General features: G+C 39.7%; 1 protein-coding gene and 1 non-coding gene across 3 annotated transcripts in view; both read left to right on the top strand.

Moving 5' to 3' along the window:
• The window catches only part of GPNMB (glycoprotein nmb), a 41,931-nt gene that overhangs the window by 15,411 nt on the left and 10,003 nt on the right, over positions 1 to 16,517 (top strand). Inside the window, exons 1-7 of one of the 2 annotated variants that reach the window (XM_055085047.1) lie at positions 2,064 to 2,255; positions 3,995 to 4,138; positions 6,116 to 6,265; positions 8,702 to 8,860; positions 9,780 to 10,091; positions 14,819 to 14,926; positions 15,958 to 16,060. In XM_055085047.1, the coding sequence (XP_054941022.1) occupies positions 2,144 to 2,255; positions 3,995 to 4,138; positions 6,116 to 6,265; positions 8,702 to 8,860; positions 9,780 to 10,091; positions 14,819 to 14,926; positions 15,958 to 16,060 (1,088 nt within the window). In that variant the 5' untranslated portion in view covers positions 2,064 to 2,143. Of the gene's footprint in view, positions 1 to 2,063; positions 2,256 to 3,994; positions 4,139 to 6,115; positions 6,266 to 8,701; positions 8,861 to 9,779; positions 10,092 to 14,818; positions 14,927 to 15,957; positions 16,061 to 16,517 lie in introns of those variants that run through there. The other variant, XM_055085048.1, reaches the window with a different exon arrangement.
• Positions 793 to 862, top strand: LOC112067247 (small nucleolar RNA SNORD73). Its single transcript, XR_002893184.1, has one exon. It is a non-coding gene; the product is annotated as a small nucleolar RNA SNORD73 (small nucleolar RNA).

The following is a 16,517-nucleotide window of genomic DNA, read 5'->3' on the forward strand; positions in this document are numbered from 1 at the left end:
AAAGGCGGTAAAAAGGGAGCCAAGAAGAAAGTGGTTGACCCATTTTCTAAGAAAGATTGGTATGATGTGAAAGCACCAGCTATGTTCAATATAAGAAATATTGGGAAAACACTAGTCTCGAGAACTCAAGGAACCAAAATCGCATCTGATGGCCTCAAGGGTCGTGTGTTTCAAGTGAGCCTTGCTGATCTGCAGAATGATGAAGTTGCATTTAGAAAATTCAAGCTTATTACTGAGGATGTGCAGGGCAAAAACTGCCTGACTAATTTCCATGGCATGGATCTTACCCGTGACAAAATGTGCTCCATGGTCAAAAAATGGCAGACCATGACTGAAGCTCACGTTGATGTCAAGACTACCGATGGTTATTTGCTTCATCTCTTCTGTGTGGGTTTTACTAAAAAACGCCACAATCAGATTCGGAAGACCTCTTATGCCCAGCACCAGCAGGTCCGCCAGATCCGCAAGAAGATGATGGAAATCATGACCCGAGAGGTGCAGACAAATGACTTGAAAGAGGTGGTCAATAAATTGTAAGTGTTTTCCTTCACAACACAACCCTCAGATGAGACAAGGTGGGGTCAGACCTATGTTTAAATTCTGTGAAACCGTCTAGCTGCATCTCTTGAAATGAAAGCATATTAAGTGTTCAGTAAATGTTATTTGTTGGTTTATTTATCCTTTTTTTTGGATGAAGCTCTCTCCTGGCAGTGAAACTTGAAGCCCAGGACTTGCCTTTGCCTTAGAAAATGCATTGAATTGATAAACCCTTCACAATTAGTAATGTATGGGAATAAGTGATGATAAAATGTTTCGGTCCCAGATGATGTCCGATGATAAAACTTAGCATTTTTCTGATGTTCCCATGCAGTTGGCTAAGAGGGGTGTATGAAAAAGGCATAAGACTTGGACTCAGAAGGCTCAAGTGCTCATTTTGCTATTAACTAGCTGTATAATTCAGATCATTTAACCTTCACCTATGAAGGGGCAATAACAGAATGAGGATTACTGTGGATTAAATGAAGTGTAGGTTTATTCTAATTTATCATTACTGGTTTGCAGGATTCCAGATAGCATTGGAAAAGACATAGAAAAGGCGTGCCAATCTATTTATCCACTCCATGATGTCTTTGTTAGAAAAGTAAAAATGCTGAAGAAGCCCAAGTTTGAATTGGGAAAAATCATGGAGCTACATGGTGAAGGTAGTACTTCTGGAAAAGCTACTGGGGACGAGACAGGTGCTAAAGTTGAACGAGCTGATGGATATGAGCCACCGGTCCAGGAATCTGTTTAAAAATCAGACTTTTAATGATGACAAAAGACCTCATTTGTGATTTAAAAAAAAGACAACAATTTAAAATAGAGCTTCAAAATACATAAAGTAAATAATGCCAATTGAAAGACGAAGTTGGCAAATTGGCACATCCATAATTATAGTTGAAGATTTCAACATTCCTCTTTCAGTAACGAAATAACAAGCACACAGAAGATCCACAGGAACAGAGAAGTTGCCAAAGACAATACCAACCAGCTTGACATAAGTGACATGAAAAAAACACAATACCCCACAACTATAGCTACACAACTGTATATGGAACGTTCACGAAGACAGACCATGTGCTGGGCCATAAAAACATTTGTTCAGCACTGGGCCCTCCAGTACTGGTACACGTCTCCTGGAACCTTGGAGGCATTCCTCAGCCTGGCACTCCTTGAGCCAAGTAAACCGTTCAGAATGGAGAAAGATGAAAAACTGCTCTGAAGATCATTGACATCAATGTCTTTCCTAATGATAGTGTATCAAATCCAAATATTCAGAAGACATGTTTTGAGAAACCAAATGATGTCTAAGAAATACTGACATTCAAAAATTTTCCTTGTTTCACTTAAGGTACGTAAAGAGATACGGTCTGAGTACTTGTATTCAAGGTATTTCCAGTACACATTTTTTTAAAAAGCACTTTCTATCTGCTTCACATATTGGAAATATTATGTATGTGCTTTCCAATATTATGAAGTGAAAAGTCGCTTTAACCGTTGTTCGATAATACTAAATGAGAGATGAGGTAGACAAAATAATTTTTTTTCAAATATTGTTATAGGCGTTCATGACGTACTGAGCAATGAAAGGCCTTCTGGTTATATGCGGGAGCACAAGCAATTACATGGCTGGTCATCAGATGAAAATGATTGGAACGAAAAGCTCTATCCAGTGTGGAAGAGGGGAGACTCGAGGTGGAAAAACTCTTGGAGAGGTAAATCAACAGACTCAACCAAAACAACTGTAATTTCTTTTTTTTTTTTTTATTTCAAGTGTACAACGTAGTGATTCAATTTTTTTAACTGAAGTATAGTTGATTTACAATGTTGTGTTAATTTCTGCTTACAGCAAAGTGATCCCGATATATATATATGTATATGTTCATATATATATATGAAGACACATTCTTTATATATGAAGACACATTCTTTTCTTCAAGTGACTTCTGTAGACTCTGTACCGTGAGCATGGGATCACAAAGGGCCACCTTTTTTTAAATTTATTTATTTTTTTTTTTGGTACGTGGGCCTCTCACTGCTGTGGCCTCTCCCGTTGCGGAGCACAGGCTCCCGACACACAGGTTCAGCAGCCATGGCTCACGGGCCCAGCCGCTCCGCGGCATGTGGGATCTTCCCGGACCAGGGCACGAACCCATGTCCCCTGCATCGGCAGGCAGACTCTCAACCACTGGGCCACCAGGGAAGCCCATCATGTATCTTTTTGAATTATAATTTTGTCTGGCTATATTCCCAGGAGTGGGATTGCTGGGTCATGTGGTAATTCTATTTTTAGTTTTTTGAGGAACTTCCATACTGTTTTCCATAGTAACTGTACCAATTTACATTCCCACTAACAGTGTAAGAGGGTTCCCTTTCCTCCACACCCTTTCCAACATTTATTATTTCTGGACTTTTTGTTGATGGCCATTCTGACTGGTGTGAGTTGATACCTCACTGTAGTTTTGATTTGCATTTCTCTAATAATTAGCAATATGGAGCATCTTTTCATGTTCCTATTGGCCATCTGTATGTCTTCTTCGGAGAAATGTCTATTTAGGCCTTCTGCCCATTTTCCGATTGGGTTGTTTGATTCTTGTTGTTGAGTTGTATGAGCTGTTTGTATATTCTGGAAATTAATCCCTTGTCAGTCGCATTGTTTGCAAATATTTTCTCCCATTCCGAAGGCTGTCTTCTAATTTTGTTTCTGGTTTCCTTTGCTGTGCAAAAGCTTGTAAGTTTGATTAGGTCCCATCTGCCAAACAGCTGTAATTTCTTATTTCAGTTAGCCTTGTAGATTGCAGACTCTGAGATCACAGGGCTCATGGTGCTTCCATGAATGACAGTACTTTAGTTACCAAGTGGGAGGCACCTGGATTTGGCAATCTTTCCTTTATCTCAACAATATCACTTTCTAAACTCCTCTCCCGCGCCACACGCACAGTAAAATCGCCTTAGAAATTTACAATTGGTGCCTCTTGGAAGATTTTGAAGAGCAAGCAGGTTTGGCCTCAAACTTAAGTAACTGATGTGGGAATGGTCATCTTCAGAAGTTCTGAGACTCCAGGGCACTTTGACCATCTCAAAAGTGTGGTTTGTCAGAAAGTTAATATCTTTCTGTTGATATCAAAAGCCAATGAATCCTTCAGTCATTGGTTTTGAAATTAAAAATTGCAAACCTTTAATACCTGTCTCCTCAATCCAATTAAATAGATTTTTAATTATTTTAAGGAAATGTTCTTTCTGTGGTTAGAGAATTCTTCAATTGGTCTGACTTTTTAAGTTTGTCTTCTGGAATGTTGTACTGTAACAGCAAAAGTGAAGAATCCTGCAAATAGTTTGTAAAGAGGCATAAGGATCCTCTGGTTCTTATTTGTAGATTTAACTTTACTTTTTTTTGTTTATCAGTGAAAGGGAAAAGAGGTGTTTGATTGAGCTCCACTTTTCTATGCCCTAGGAGGCCGTGTGCAGGCACTTCTGACCAGTGATGCACCAGCACTGGTGGGCTCAACTATAACATTTGCAGTGAACCTGGTATTCCCCAGATGCCAACAGGAAGATGCCAGCGGCAACATAGTCTATGAGAAGAACTACAGAAATGGTAAGGAATGTTAGTCACATTACAGGAACATGCTAGTTATCCTAACTGCTGGAGACCCCCCTCATAAACCTTAATGCTCACAGGTACTTCTATAAATGCAAGATGCTGCAGTCACCCCCTCCTCAAGTTGGATGACAGGGAACGTGAATATGTCCCTCCATCAACATCAGCCAAATCCATTTCGGCCAACTGGTGTCTCTCCTCTACTTGGAACTCTCCTCAGATCTACATTGTCAGGCTTGGCCTTTTTTTTTTTTTGGCTGCCCTTTGCTGCATGTGGGATCTTAGTTCCCTGACCGGGCATCGAACCCATGCCCCTCTGCATTGGGAGCTCGGAGTCTTAACCACTGGACCGCCAGGGAAGTCCCTAGGCTTGGCCTTTTCTTAGTGCCCAGTTGATTAGGCAGAGAATACCTTGTTGATTCTCAGATTTTGGTTTTATTGGACTTCTTCTGGCTGCTCAAAGAATAGTCAATTTGTCAGATTTTTGTTAATCAGATAGGTTTCTGCTCACAAGAATTCCTTAAACTGTGTGCCTAGCACAAATGCTAAGATGTGTCTTTGTTGGTTTTGCTTTGCTCTTAGTTAAAGCAGATAAGCTCGTTGCCCATGTTAAAGAGCACAAATGATTACAAATACGTCAAGGGGCATTATCTTGTTAGAACAGTACAGCCTTAAAAACTCAGGTAATTACTGAGATTCCTCAGTCAGTAACAAGGCTAATAAGTGCAGTTATGATCTGATTTTATTACTTAGAACTTCTATGAAACAGTCCATGTGTTTATTTTCTTATTAATTCATCATCTTCCTATGAAGAAAACAATAAATTCTGTGTAGAAAGAGTTTGATAATTAAAAAGTTGTTTATAATCGTCTGTAGCATTTTTTCTTTCCTTCTAAAAAAGTTAATTCTTATGAATGTTTCAAATGACAATCTAGCCCTCTGAGCACTTTTATATGAAAGAGTCCTTGTGACTTATGAAAAGTGATACCACTAAAAGAAACTAGAATTTTTGAAGAAATGACTAATTCCAGGTGTAGGACAGGGAAAGGACCACATGAACCAGGGACATCTTGTTGTGCCAGAAAACAAGAGAGTAATGGGGACATGTCACAGGGACACAGAAGGCAGCTTGAGGGGCTCCTACTGGCCATGTTTGGGACAATTTAAGAATAAAAAAAAAATAATGGCTGTAGTAGATTGATAAATAAAAAGGCTCTTCATAAATGTCAGTGACATAAAAAAAGAAGAGGGTGAGGGGATTGTTCTAGATGAAAAGATATTGATCATGACTTGTTTAAAATGGAAAACTGATGTTTTCCAAACCATACAGAAAAGTAGAAAGCAGGTACTTCGAGATTCAACAAATTTAACATTTTTTTCCTGTTTCCATCTATCTATCTATCTACTATCTATGTATCTATCATCTGTCTATCTATATTTCTAGGTATATTTCTTTTTTCTTTCTGAATCATTTGAAGAAGCAAAATAGCCAAATGTATGATGTGACCCTTGACTAGACTGTGGTAGGCGTGGCGATGACGTGATTATGTAGGAGAATGTCCTTATTCTTCAGAGATGTGTGCTGAAGTCTTTAGGAGAGGAGAGTCATGATGTCAAATGAGTCAGGGAAAAAAAGCTACAGATAGAGAGAGTGTATCAAAGTAAAAAGATACAGCACCCCTCAGTTTGGTTTGAATATGCTTGTGATTTGGAGACCCAATATGAAGATAAACATATTAAGTGATAGCTCTAAATTTCCTGAAAAATTGCTTTATATAAAACTCATTGAAATATAACATGTAGGCAGAAAAATGCACAGGTCACAAAGGTACCATTTCATGAATTCTGAATATTAGGGTTTTAGTTGTCCAACCATATTTAAACAAGTTATGAAAAAATATGAAAATGTGTTTAATTCAATGAAGAGCATTGAGCATTCTGAGTCAATCATGGCGTGTTCCTTTCTCTCTTTAGATACTGGTCCATCTCCTGACCCATATGTTTACAACTGGACAGCATGGACAGAGGACAGTGACTGGGGAAATGGCACCAGACAAGGCCATCACGGGAAGCCTTCCCCTCACCCCACAAAATGGAATTTCGTCTTTGTGTTCCACACACTTGGTTGGACTTTTACAAAACCCCTTAGCTTCTTCTTTACCTTTCCTTCAAATTTTAAATTTTTTCTCTTTCCGTATTCTATAATTGAGAATTACAACACTGGGAGTTGGAGTGGAGGGTGAAGGATAAAAATTAAATCTTGGTTAGCCTTGCCATATCTCCAGGACATCAAATAATTAAAAGGAGAAAAAGACAGCTTCAGCTTTCTTTTTTTAAGACAAAGCTACTCAATTTTTTTCCGTCTAAAACAGTAATATGAAAAATAATATTTATTTGCATCGCACACGGATGGGCATTTGTTGATTTATTCTTTATTTTTTTTTTATGTTTTTAAAAGAATTTTAAGAATTTAACTTATGCTCTTTGTAGGAAATTTGGAAAATGCAGAAAAACACAAATGAAAAATCAGTCATCATAATTCATACCAGAGATTATCATTGTTAACATGATGGTGTTTTCTCTACTAGTATTTCTTTCTTTCTTTTTTCTTAGTATTTCTTGATTAAGATCATAAAATATATACATTTTGATCAATATCATGAGCATTGACTAAAATTCTTGCGCAGCTTGTGGGATCTTAGTTCCTTGACCAGGTATCAAACCCAGGCCCCAGCAGTGAAAGCACCGAGTCCTAACCACTGGACTGCATGGGAGTTCTCTAAACTTTTTTATATACATTATTTTAATGACCGCATAATAGTCTATTAAGTAAAAGTAAAATAATCTAACTACTCTTCTTCTTTCACATAGCCTACCCTCTTTTTTTTTTAACCACAAATGGTATCCACTTTGCTTTACTATTAGTGAAGTGATTTTTTTTTTTTAAGGAGGACTAAATTTAGGTTTTTATTAGCAAAGCTGCTAAATTCTTAGTTAAAAATCTTACCAGCTGCCCCCTGGCTCTGAGTATTTCAAATCTGCTGCCAATCGTACAGACTCCAAATTTCTAAATGTTTGGTCTGTCTTCATGAATTACAGACAGCTTCTCTTTCTTCAGTTAACTTATTTATAAATCAAAATAACATATTAATAATATATGGTCCAGTTGAACAGAGTACAAAATATATAACAAAAACTATGCTCATCTATTTAAATCAGCTGATTTAAAGCCAACTATTTTCAGTCCCTTCATGGCCCTGTCAGTTAATTCCCCAAGTGTCATGATTCCTTTGACCTGACAGTTTGCATGGAGTCACTTAGGCTCACTAACACTCCAGATTCTGTTTAGCTTAGTTAACGTCCATTAACTTAACTAGTTAAGATGTCTTTATTTAACATCAGTTTCCAGGCCAGAAACCGCTGTTTTCCTAACAAGACGGTTTTGAATTTCCATCTTCTGCTGAGGTCTCAGAGTTAACTAATATTTTTCCTCAGCCAAGCGCTGCCTCTGTGGTCGGTGCCAGAACTAACACTTCCTCACGTATCACTAATTCCAAGAGACACCTCTTCCCCCTATAACCTCTAACAGAACCGCCTCTTCATTTCAAGGTAAAGGGGGATCGCAAGCCTTTCCTGACACTTTATTTTTTATTTTTTGGGCTGCAACTCGCGGCGTGTGGGATCTTAGTTCCCCGACCCGGGATCGAACCCGTGGCCCCTGCAGTGGAAGCACAGAGTCTTAACCACTGGACCGCCAGGGAAGTCCTCCCTTTCCTGAACCTTTGACCATGTGATGAACATGGTCTTTAAACATCCCCATCTCACAAGCATCCATCTTACAAGACTTGTTGTTTCAATGACACATCTGTGCCAGGTGCCTCAAAAGGATAAGAAAAATCCTTGAGCCCTGAAGGAGAGGAATTACTTTCACTAGCTAGCCAGTGGCAGTTAGATTTAGGTTAGAGTTGGAGAAAGAAAAAGAAGGACTCAAGGGCCCTAGAAATGTTAATGGAACTACTCCGTTCCTTTTTATACCCATAATACCTTGTTTCTTTTTCATCACTTACTGCATTTTTATAAACAAGTACTACTAGAAGGTGGAGGATTCTAGTTCCCTAAAAGAAAAAAAAAGTTACTTAACAATATAGCTGAACTACTAATATTGTTACAAAAATAAGGTAGATTTTTGGATATATTTTTAACTCCCATGGACACCTATATTAAATGTATTTTCTGTGGGAAACATGTATTTCAAGTGCCAGATCACTTCCTTATAAAAATTATTTATTTGTAAACTAAAGACTAATGGCATTATCCCACTAAACAGCTCTTTTCATTTTAATCAACTATATACAATTATGTTTGTGAGATTGTTTTATAAGGTTTTATATAAAAATGAGCACCACCTTCTTTTCTGAAGGAGCCAGGACTGCATCCCCATCCTGTTTTTCCTTTCCCAGAACTATCTCTAAATGGCAGTTGTTATGCTTTAAGAAACATCGACTTTCTATAATGATCATATAATGTAGCCAATAACTAAACATTTCCATCCTCTCAAAGGTCAGTATTTCCAGAAATCGGGACAGTGTTCAGTGAGAGTTTCTATAAACACAGCCAATGTGACTCCTGGCCCTCAAATCATGGAAGTAACTGTCTATAGAAGATACCGACGGGCGTACGTTCCCATAGCAAAAGTGAAAGATGTGTATGTGGTAACAGGTGAGTGGAATGAACTCTAAATTAACCGAGCATGAGACACTTAGTTCTGGTGATGTTAGTGGGTTAGAAAGAATTAGAGCCAAGTATTCTGGGTTAGGTTAAATGTATCTGGACTCCTTCTCAACCTTATATATTTAATAACATATTCCATCTATGTTTTCCAGAATAACCTGGGAAAACTCTAGAAAACTTGTATAAGAAAAGGGAAAAAAAAGGGAAAAAAAATCAATCAAATTTACAATGAAGAAAAAATAATCATATTTTTAAATTCGGCTACAAAATACAGAGTTGTTAAATTCTTCAAATTCCATAAAATCATGGGTTATTTATTTTACTGTCCCCTTAGTTCATTACACAATAGCAGAACATTTACCAGGACCCCTTAGGAGCTACACTGAGGTTATTGACTATTAGAGGCTGTAAATAGCAGAGGGGCACATTCACAGATTTCATGTCTTTGTTCAGTTACATCTTTATTTTTTGGATTCTTGGCAAAGTTCCAGTAAAAATGTGCTGGATGTGGGCATGTCTATAGACTATTGCATTTGCACAGCAAATTGAGTCATGTTTTTCTTTTCTGTTTTCAAAACAGTGTCATTTAATCAAAAGGAGATCTGAGAGTGGGAGGGAGGGAGATGCAAGAGGAAAGAGATATGGGGATATATGTATACGCATAGCTGATTCACTTTCTTATAAAGCAGAAACTAACACACCATTGTAAAGCAATTATACTCCAATAAAGATGTTAAAAAAATAAATAAATAAAATTTAAAAAAAAAAAAAGAAAAGGGAAAGTGATGCTGAATTATCCCTAATTTTAATTTCTAAACTAAAAACATTAAAGTCGTCCACTTAAAGTCAAGCAATGGTGACTTTCTTTCTTTCTTTTTTTTTTTTTTTTTTTGGATATATCTTTTAGATCAGATTCCTGTATTTGTGACTATGTCCCAGAAGAACAGTCGAAATTCATCTGATGAAACCTTCCTCAAGGACCTCCCCATTACGTTCGATGTCCTGATTCATGATCCCAGACACTTCCTCAATGAGTCTGCCATTTACTACAAGTGGAACTTTGGGGATAATACCGGTCTGTTTGTTTCCAACAATCACACTTTGAACCACACCTATGTTCTCAATGGAACCTTCAGTCTCAACCTCACTGTGCAAGCTACAGTGCCTGGACCTTGTCCTTCACCTTCACCCAGACCTCCAAAAACCACCCCTTCTTTGGGTAAGTGTTTTCCAGGTCATTTTTGTTGTCAGGGTTCCTTAACAGCTAGAAAAAAAAATTCATGTGGGATGTATAATTAGATCCTTAGTTAAAGAGACTGTGTAAAGACTCTGCAATGATTCCATTTACTACCTGTTGATTTCCTTTAGCTACTTGATCACCACCATTTTTAGTTGTTAGAGTATGGAAGAAAGGAGAACATGTTTAAAGTCACTTGGTGACTCGTATACAGCTCCTGGACCTTCCTAATTCTCACTGGCCCCTGTTATGCATACAGATGCTTTCCCCCTTCTAGCCTGTCACATTTCTGTTTGCCTCCCTTTTTTTTTTTTTTTTTTTTTTGCTGTACCTGGTCCTCTCACTGTTGTGGCCTCTCCCGTTGCGGAGCACAGGCTCTGGACGCGCAGGCTCAGAGGCCATGGCTCACGGGCCCAGCCACTCCACGGCATGTGGGATCTTCCCGGACTGGGACCCGAACCCGCGTCCCCTACATCGGCAGGCGGACTCTCAACCACTGTGCCACCAGGGAAGCCCTCCCTTTTTTTTTAGTTAAGAAACATTGACCCCTTGTAAACATTCAGGCCATCCCACATTTCCTTGCCAGTTCCATTCTCCTCCCCACCGGGCCCACCTCCACCCCATGTCCCATGAAAATTCAGCCACCCTTAAATGTAGCTTACAGATAGGCTCGCAAAAGAATGCACCTTGAGAATATTTCTTGGTTGGCACGCTGGAAAGATTCCAGACACTAAAATTATTCTAGATATAAGGCCTAATTACTTAAATCCCACCTTCTAATAATAGTATATGAGGTCATTCAAGAAGTTCTTCAGAGTTTACTTTGTGAAGCATTAGCTTCCATCTGATTCTACACCCTACCCCACACCATTACCGTCCTTCCCCACTCAGCCATGAGTACATCTGACCATTCCGGCATCCCGGGGATGGTAATAGACTGACATCCTCTCACTGGACACTAGAGGGCACCATCACCAAGTCCGGACAGAACCCTCGATGATGACGTCCAGACTTGTTGCAATTGGTTTTTTTACCCAAACCTGTTAGATATAAATAATAAACTGTTATTAATAAGTGTGTTATTAATAAAAATAGCTTGCTAAGTCAAGCATATCTAAAGCAAGACATTATAAGTTATTACCGATTTTGATTAATTCTTTCTTGGAATGTTTTAAATTATAAAATTAATGCATGTCCCTTAATAAAAATTCAAATACAGAAATTTCAAATAAAAGTGAAAGTTCCACTTCATGCTCTCCTCTCGAGAGTTAAACCCTGTTAAGGGTTGGTAGTGTTTCTTTCCGGATCTTTTTCTGTATATTTACAAACATATTCTATAAATACATATAGGATTTGTGGTTTTGATTTTTAGGTAGATGGGTTCATGAAATATGTATTCTACAGTTTGCCTTTTTTCATTTAACAAACATCATAGACATCTTCCCATTATCAGTACATGTAAGTCTAACTCACTTTATTCAGTGGCTTATTTATTTAATCATTCTCTTACTGGTAGATGATTCAGTTAATCCTAATTCCAACTGTAAATATAACTGCATTGAACAACTCGAAACATATAGCTTTGTTCTGGTATTTCTGTAGGGGAGTCAATTTATTTATCTATAAGAATTGGTCGGGCTTCCCTGGTGGCGCAGTGGTTGCGCGTCCGCCTGCCGATGCAGGGGAACCGGGTTCGCGCCCCGGTCTGGGAGGATCCCGCATGCCGCGGAGCGGCTGGGCCCGTGAGCCGTGGCCGCTGGGCCTGCGCGTCCGGAGCCTGTGCTCCGCAACGGGAGGGACCACAGCAGAGGGAGGCCCGCATACCACAAAAAAAAAAAAGAATTGGTCTTCCTTACAAATAAGCAGACCAGGTGTAAAATTCAAAATAAATTACAGGTGCTTGTTATATCTGTCTAGAAATTCCTGAATGGTAAAAGTCTTAATGTTAGGTTATTTAATGTTAGTCTATCTTGAATTGCATTTTTATAAAGCTAGCTTATTTTTCTTAGAACATATTTGTATCATAACATGCAAAAAAATATATTTTAAGTCAATGAAAGAGTATTTTAAATTTGTTATTATTTTCTATAGGTTAGACCATAAGATATAAGGTAGCAATTTGTTAAATTTGTTGAATTTGTTAAATTTCATAGTGAAAGGAAGCTGCCTGGCTTTATCTAAAGGTGTTAGATCAACTGTAATCAACCCAAAAATGCCTTAAAGCAGCTGTGAGACTTAGGGAATGGAGGGGTGGGAATAGGTAATGGGACCCAAGGTGATGATAGGAGTCAGCCCATGACTTGAGAAAGGGGTTGGGGTTCTTGTCCTCTGGAAGAGAGAACATTTTCAGCTATGCAGAGCATATTAACAGGCTTGGATTATTGAACACTGGATTATTATTTGACCAAAAATTATGTTGCCTCTGCTATAGTAAGTGGCTTCAAAATAAGTACAGCTGTTAAATAGAAACCAAATGCAACCACAGGAGTGAGACAGAAGCAGAGCTGAAGTGGTGATTCAGGAAGATAATTACATTATAGGGCAGACAGGTATGCACTAGTTTTAAGCCACAGTATTCTCCTCCCTTAGCTAACCGTGCCATTGATCACTTCTGTGTACAAATCTAAAAAGAAAAACCTTTGTAAGACTGATGCTAATCAGTGTAATATTATATGTAATATGTATATATCATATGTAGAACTTTTCAACTTTCCCAAAGAATCAAAGGATCTCACACCATTCTCTGAGCAACAGGGACATAAATAGTGAATTAAGTAGGACGCTTACCTTCTTCCCCATCTGTCTTTTAAGGTGTTAGTTTTTCTCCATTAGCCCTTTAATCATACCTTGACTTTATATGTATAGATATAGATTTGACATTGTACATACCTCTGCAAAACTCCACATGCATTTTTATAAGCATTCTACCAAAGGTAAAATCATGGACATTTATTAGTCATTTTTTATGAGACGTTTTATTTTAAAAGATGGCAGGGTCATGATTCCATGCTCTAACTTGACAGCTAAATTTCACCTGTCAAGACCTTCAAAAGGAGTTTTCTAGGGAAGAGCCAGCCATCTTTAATACCCTTCACGAACATATCTTTTGCTTCGGAGCCCATCAGTTAAATCTCAGAATAGGAAGAATGATTACCCTGTAACTTCCACAGGACCGCCGTGAAACTCAGGGGACACAGCCAACCCTGCTGATAAACCGCTGCATCTGAATCTGGCATGGCATCAGAACCTTTCTGGGTTTTACCCAAACAACATTTCCCAAAGTGTGTGCCGTGGAGCACTAGTTTCCAGAGATGCTCTGAGAACTGCTCTGCGAAGGTCCCTCTGAGCAAAGGAGCATCACAGGCACATTCATTCACCCACTAGAGGCTCTGAGGAGCCCTGGAGAAGTCTCCCAATTGGCTTCATACTTACATATCCCTATGTTAGAGATGCAGCTCTCATGAAGCTTTGATTCCCCCCAAACTGGGTCCACTTTCATGACTTTGGAAATTTGAGACAGTAATGTTGTATTTTCAGTATTATATTTTCTTTCCAGTCTTTTTATCTTGTTAGTGGAACACCAACACCTTAATTAGAGCTTTTTAAATTGTAACTAATAGAGCATTAAATTCTTTGCTCTAATCACACTCAAAGGGTTACTTTTCAACAGCATCTTGTATTCACTCCTTTCCTACCCCACACCTCTGCTCATCATAGTGACTGTATGACTTCTAGAATGTAAACTTAGGATCTGTGAGACATTCAAACAGGGAAAGAATTGCCTTTTTCCATGTTGTTTCCTTCTTATCATTTAAAATTATCCACCTTAACATTTAAAATTACGTATCTTGGGCTTTCCTGGTGGTGCAGTGTTTGAGAGTCCGCCTGCCGATGCAGGGGACACGGGTTCGTGCCCCGGTCCGGGAAGATCCCACATCCCGCAGAGCGGCTGGGCCCGTGAGCCATGGCCGCTGAGCCTGCGCGTCCGGAGCCTGTGCTCCTCAACGGGAGAGGCCACAACAGTGAGAGGCCCGCGTACCGCAAAAAAAAAAAAAAAAAAAAAAAAAAAAAAATTACATATCTTATTACATATATATGTTATAGCACATCTGTATCTACATAGATGTATAGAAGTACATATGGGGATAAGGAAACAGATATTTATTAAGTACTTCCTATGTGGCAGACATGAGAAGCAAGTTTTAATATACCTTATTTTATTTAAGTTTTATAGTTCAACTCTAGTAGGTCAGTAAGTATTGTCCCTATTTTACAGATGAGCAAATCGAGGAAAGAAAGGTTAAATGACATTCCCATGGTCTCAAACAGCTAAAAACAAGGGGCCTAGAATTTGAGCCCAGAATACCTTCCTCCAAAATTACAATATAATTTTATCTGTTGTGGCCTGCTTTATTTCATCATGATTGTTGTCTTACACATTTTAATATGGCTTCCACCTTTCATTTGCTATTTGTGCTTGAACAAGATACAGGATTGTGTTTACTTACATAATTTAACAATTTTATAATGCCTTATAGCTCTCACATCTATATGAATTGTTACACATTTAGTTCAAATTTCTGCAGCAATTTAATAGTATAGAATAATGATGTTTTTCTAAAGAGCAAGTAGACAAATGTTTAGATCTTTGGGAATATCATGTACCTCTTTTACATTCTCAGCAACTACCCTAAAATCTTGTTATTCAGACTCTCCAGTACCTGCTGGTGACAATGCCCTGGAGCCGAGGGAGATTCCCGATGAAAACTGCCATATTAACAGATACGGCTACTTTAAAGCCACCATCACAATTGTAGGTAAGACCATGGAGGAAAGATGTTAGAATCCACCTTGGGTCACCCCCTCCCTTACCTGACTCCGGAGGGGTGAGGATGGGGAGCACGGACACCCACTGTCTGTCCAAGGTGGTACCACATGTGCACAAGCAAAGACTCCACTAGTTTCTAGATTTCCACCTGCCTTCCCGGCCTTCCTTAGACATCTGGTGGAAATGAGCCCTCTGTGAGGCCCACAGAGCAATAAGCCTGCCAGGGGGCCTGGACCTCCGACCCTGTGCAGCTCAGAAACCTGAGTGAATGTGGCCTGAAGGAAGGCCAGTTGCAAATTCCCACAGCTCCCACTTTCTTCCCCTGGGTGATTTCACAAAGTCACGCCTCCTGTGTGTAAGAAAGAGGGTTGAACAGGGCCACCACACCGGGCTGTGTGCTTGGGGCGCTGCTCACAGGTGCCCAGCAGAGGAGACGGCTGGGGCTAAAACCCACTCGGTGGTCCAGGGGCTACAACTCTGCCTTCTGATGCAGGGGGTGCGGGTTCGATCCCTGGTCAGGGAGCTAAGATCCCACATGTCTCGTGGCCAAAAAGCCAAAACATAAAATGAGCAATATTGTAACAAATTCAATGAAGTATTTAAAAATGGTCCACATTAAAAACAAACAAACAAAAACATCAAAATAAATAAATAAATAAACCCCAAGCTGTGCCTACTGGGGCTAAGCCACTTGGGCAGGAGAGACAGCGGCCGAGGCCTGAGCCTGGACCTGCCCCCCTTCAAGGTCATCTTTCCCGGAAACACCTCCTCGAGTGGGTGCCGCCTCCTGACACACACAGAGGCTCCAGGACTAAAGATCGAGGTTGGGCTGAAGAGCTGTTCAGTTTGACTTTGAAGATGCTGCCTGGACATGTACCCAAAGCTCTGGGGTAGATTCCCGGGTCCAGGGTGGTGAGAAGCTGAGTCCGTTTTGTTTGGCCTTCTGATCTGTTAAGAAGTGGTTTGGTTTGGTTTGTGTTGTATTTTGATGTGTTTTTCTGCGGGGCATTGTTCCATTAGAGGGAATTCTAGAGGTTAACATCATCCAGGTGACAGATGTCCTGATGCCCGTGCCACAGCCTGACAACCCCCTGGTGGATTTCGTCGTGACCTGCCAAGGGAGGTGAGTACATTATCTCCAAGAAAGGGGCCAGGTGAGGACCCCAGGCTGAACAAAGGCCTTCATACCCCTCTCCCTTTTAAAGTTGATTTGGATTCTAGTTCCTCAGCAAGCCAGGAAGAGGAAGGACCCTCCCAGGTGCTCTCAAGCGTGCACTTGCTTTGCTAGAGTTGAGCGATGCTCATCACCTTTAACTGTTGAAGAATTACTGATTGAACACTTACTGTGTCTTTAACATTTTACTTCTGTTTTCATGTCAAATCCTCACATAATCGTATGAGTCTCCTCATTTACACCAGTGATAATAGTACCTCCCTAGGTGGCAGGTACCTGGCAGAGCAAGGTTCCCGGGTTGAGGTCTGGCTCAGAGCCTCTTTTTTTTTTTTTTTTTGTGGTACGCGGGCCTCCCTCTGCTGTGGCCTCTCCCGTTGCGGGGCACAGGCTCCGGACGCGCAGGCCC

The sequence above is a fragment of the Physeter macrocephalus genome, chromosome 5 (assembly GCF_002837175.3).
Source record: "Physeter macrocephalus isolate SW-GA chromosome 5, ASM283717v5, whole genome shotgun sequence".
NCBI classification, from domain to species: domain Eukaryota; kingdom Metazoa; phylum Chordata; class Mammalia; order Artiodactyla; family Physeteridae; genus Physeter; species Physeter macrocephalus.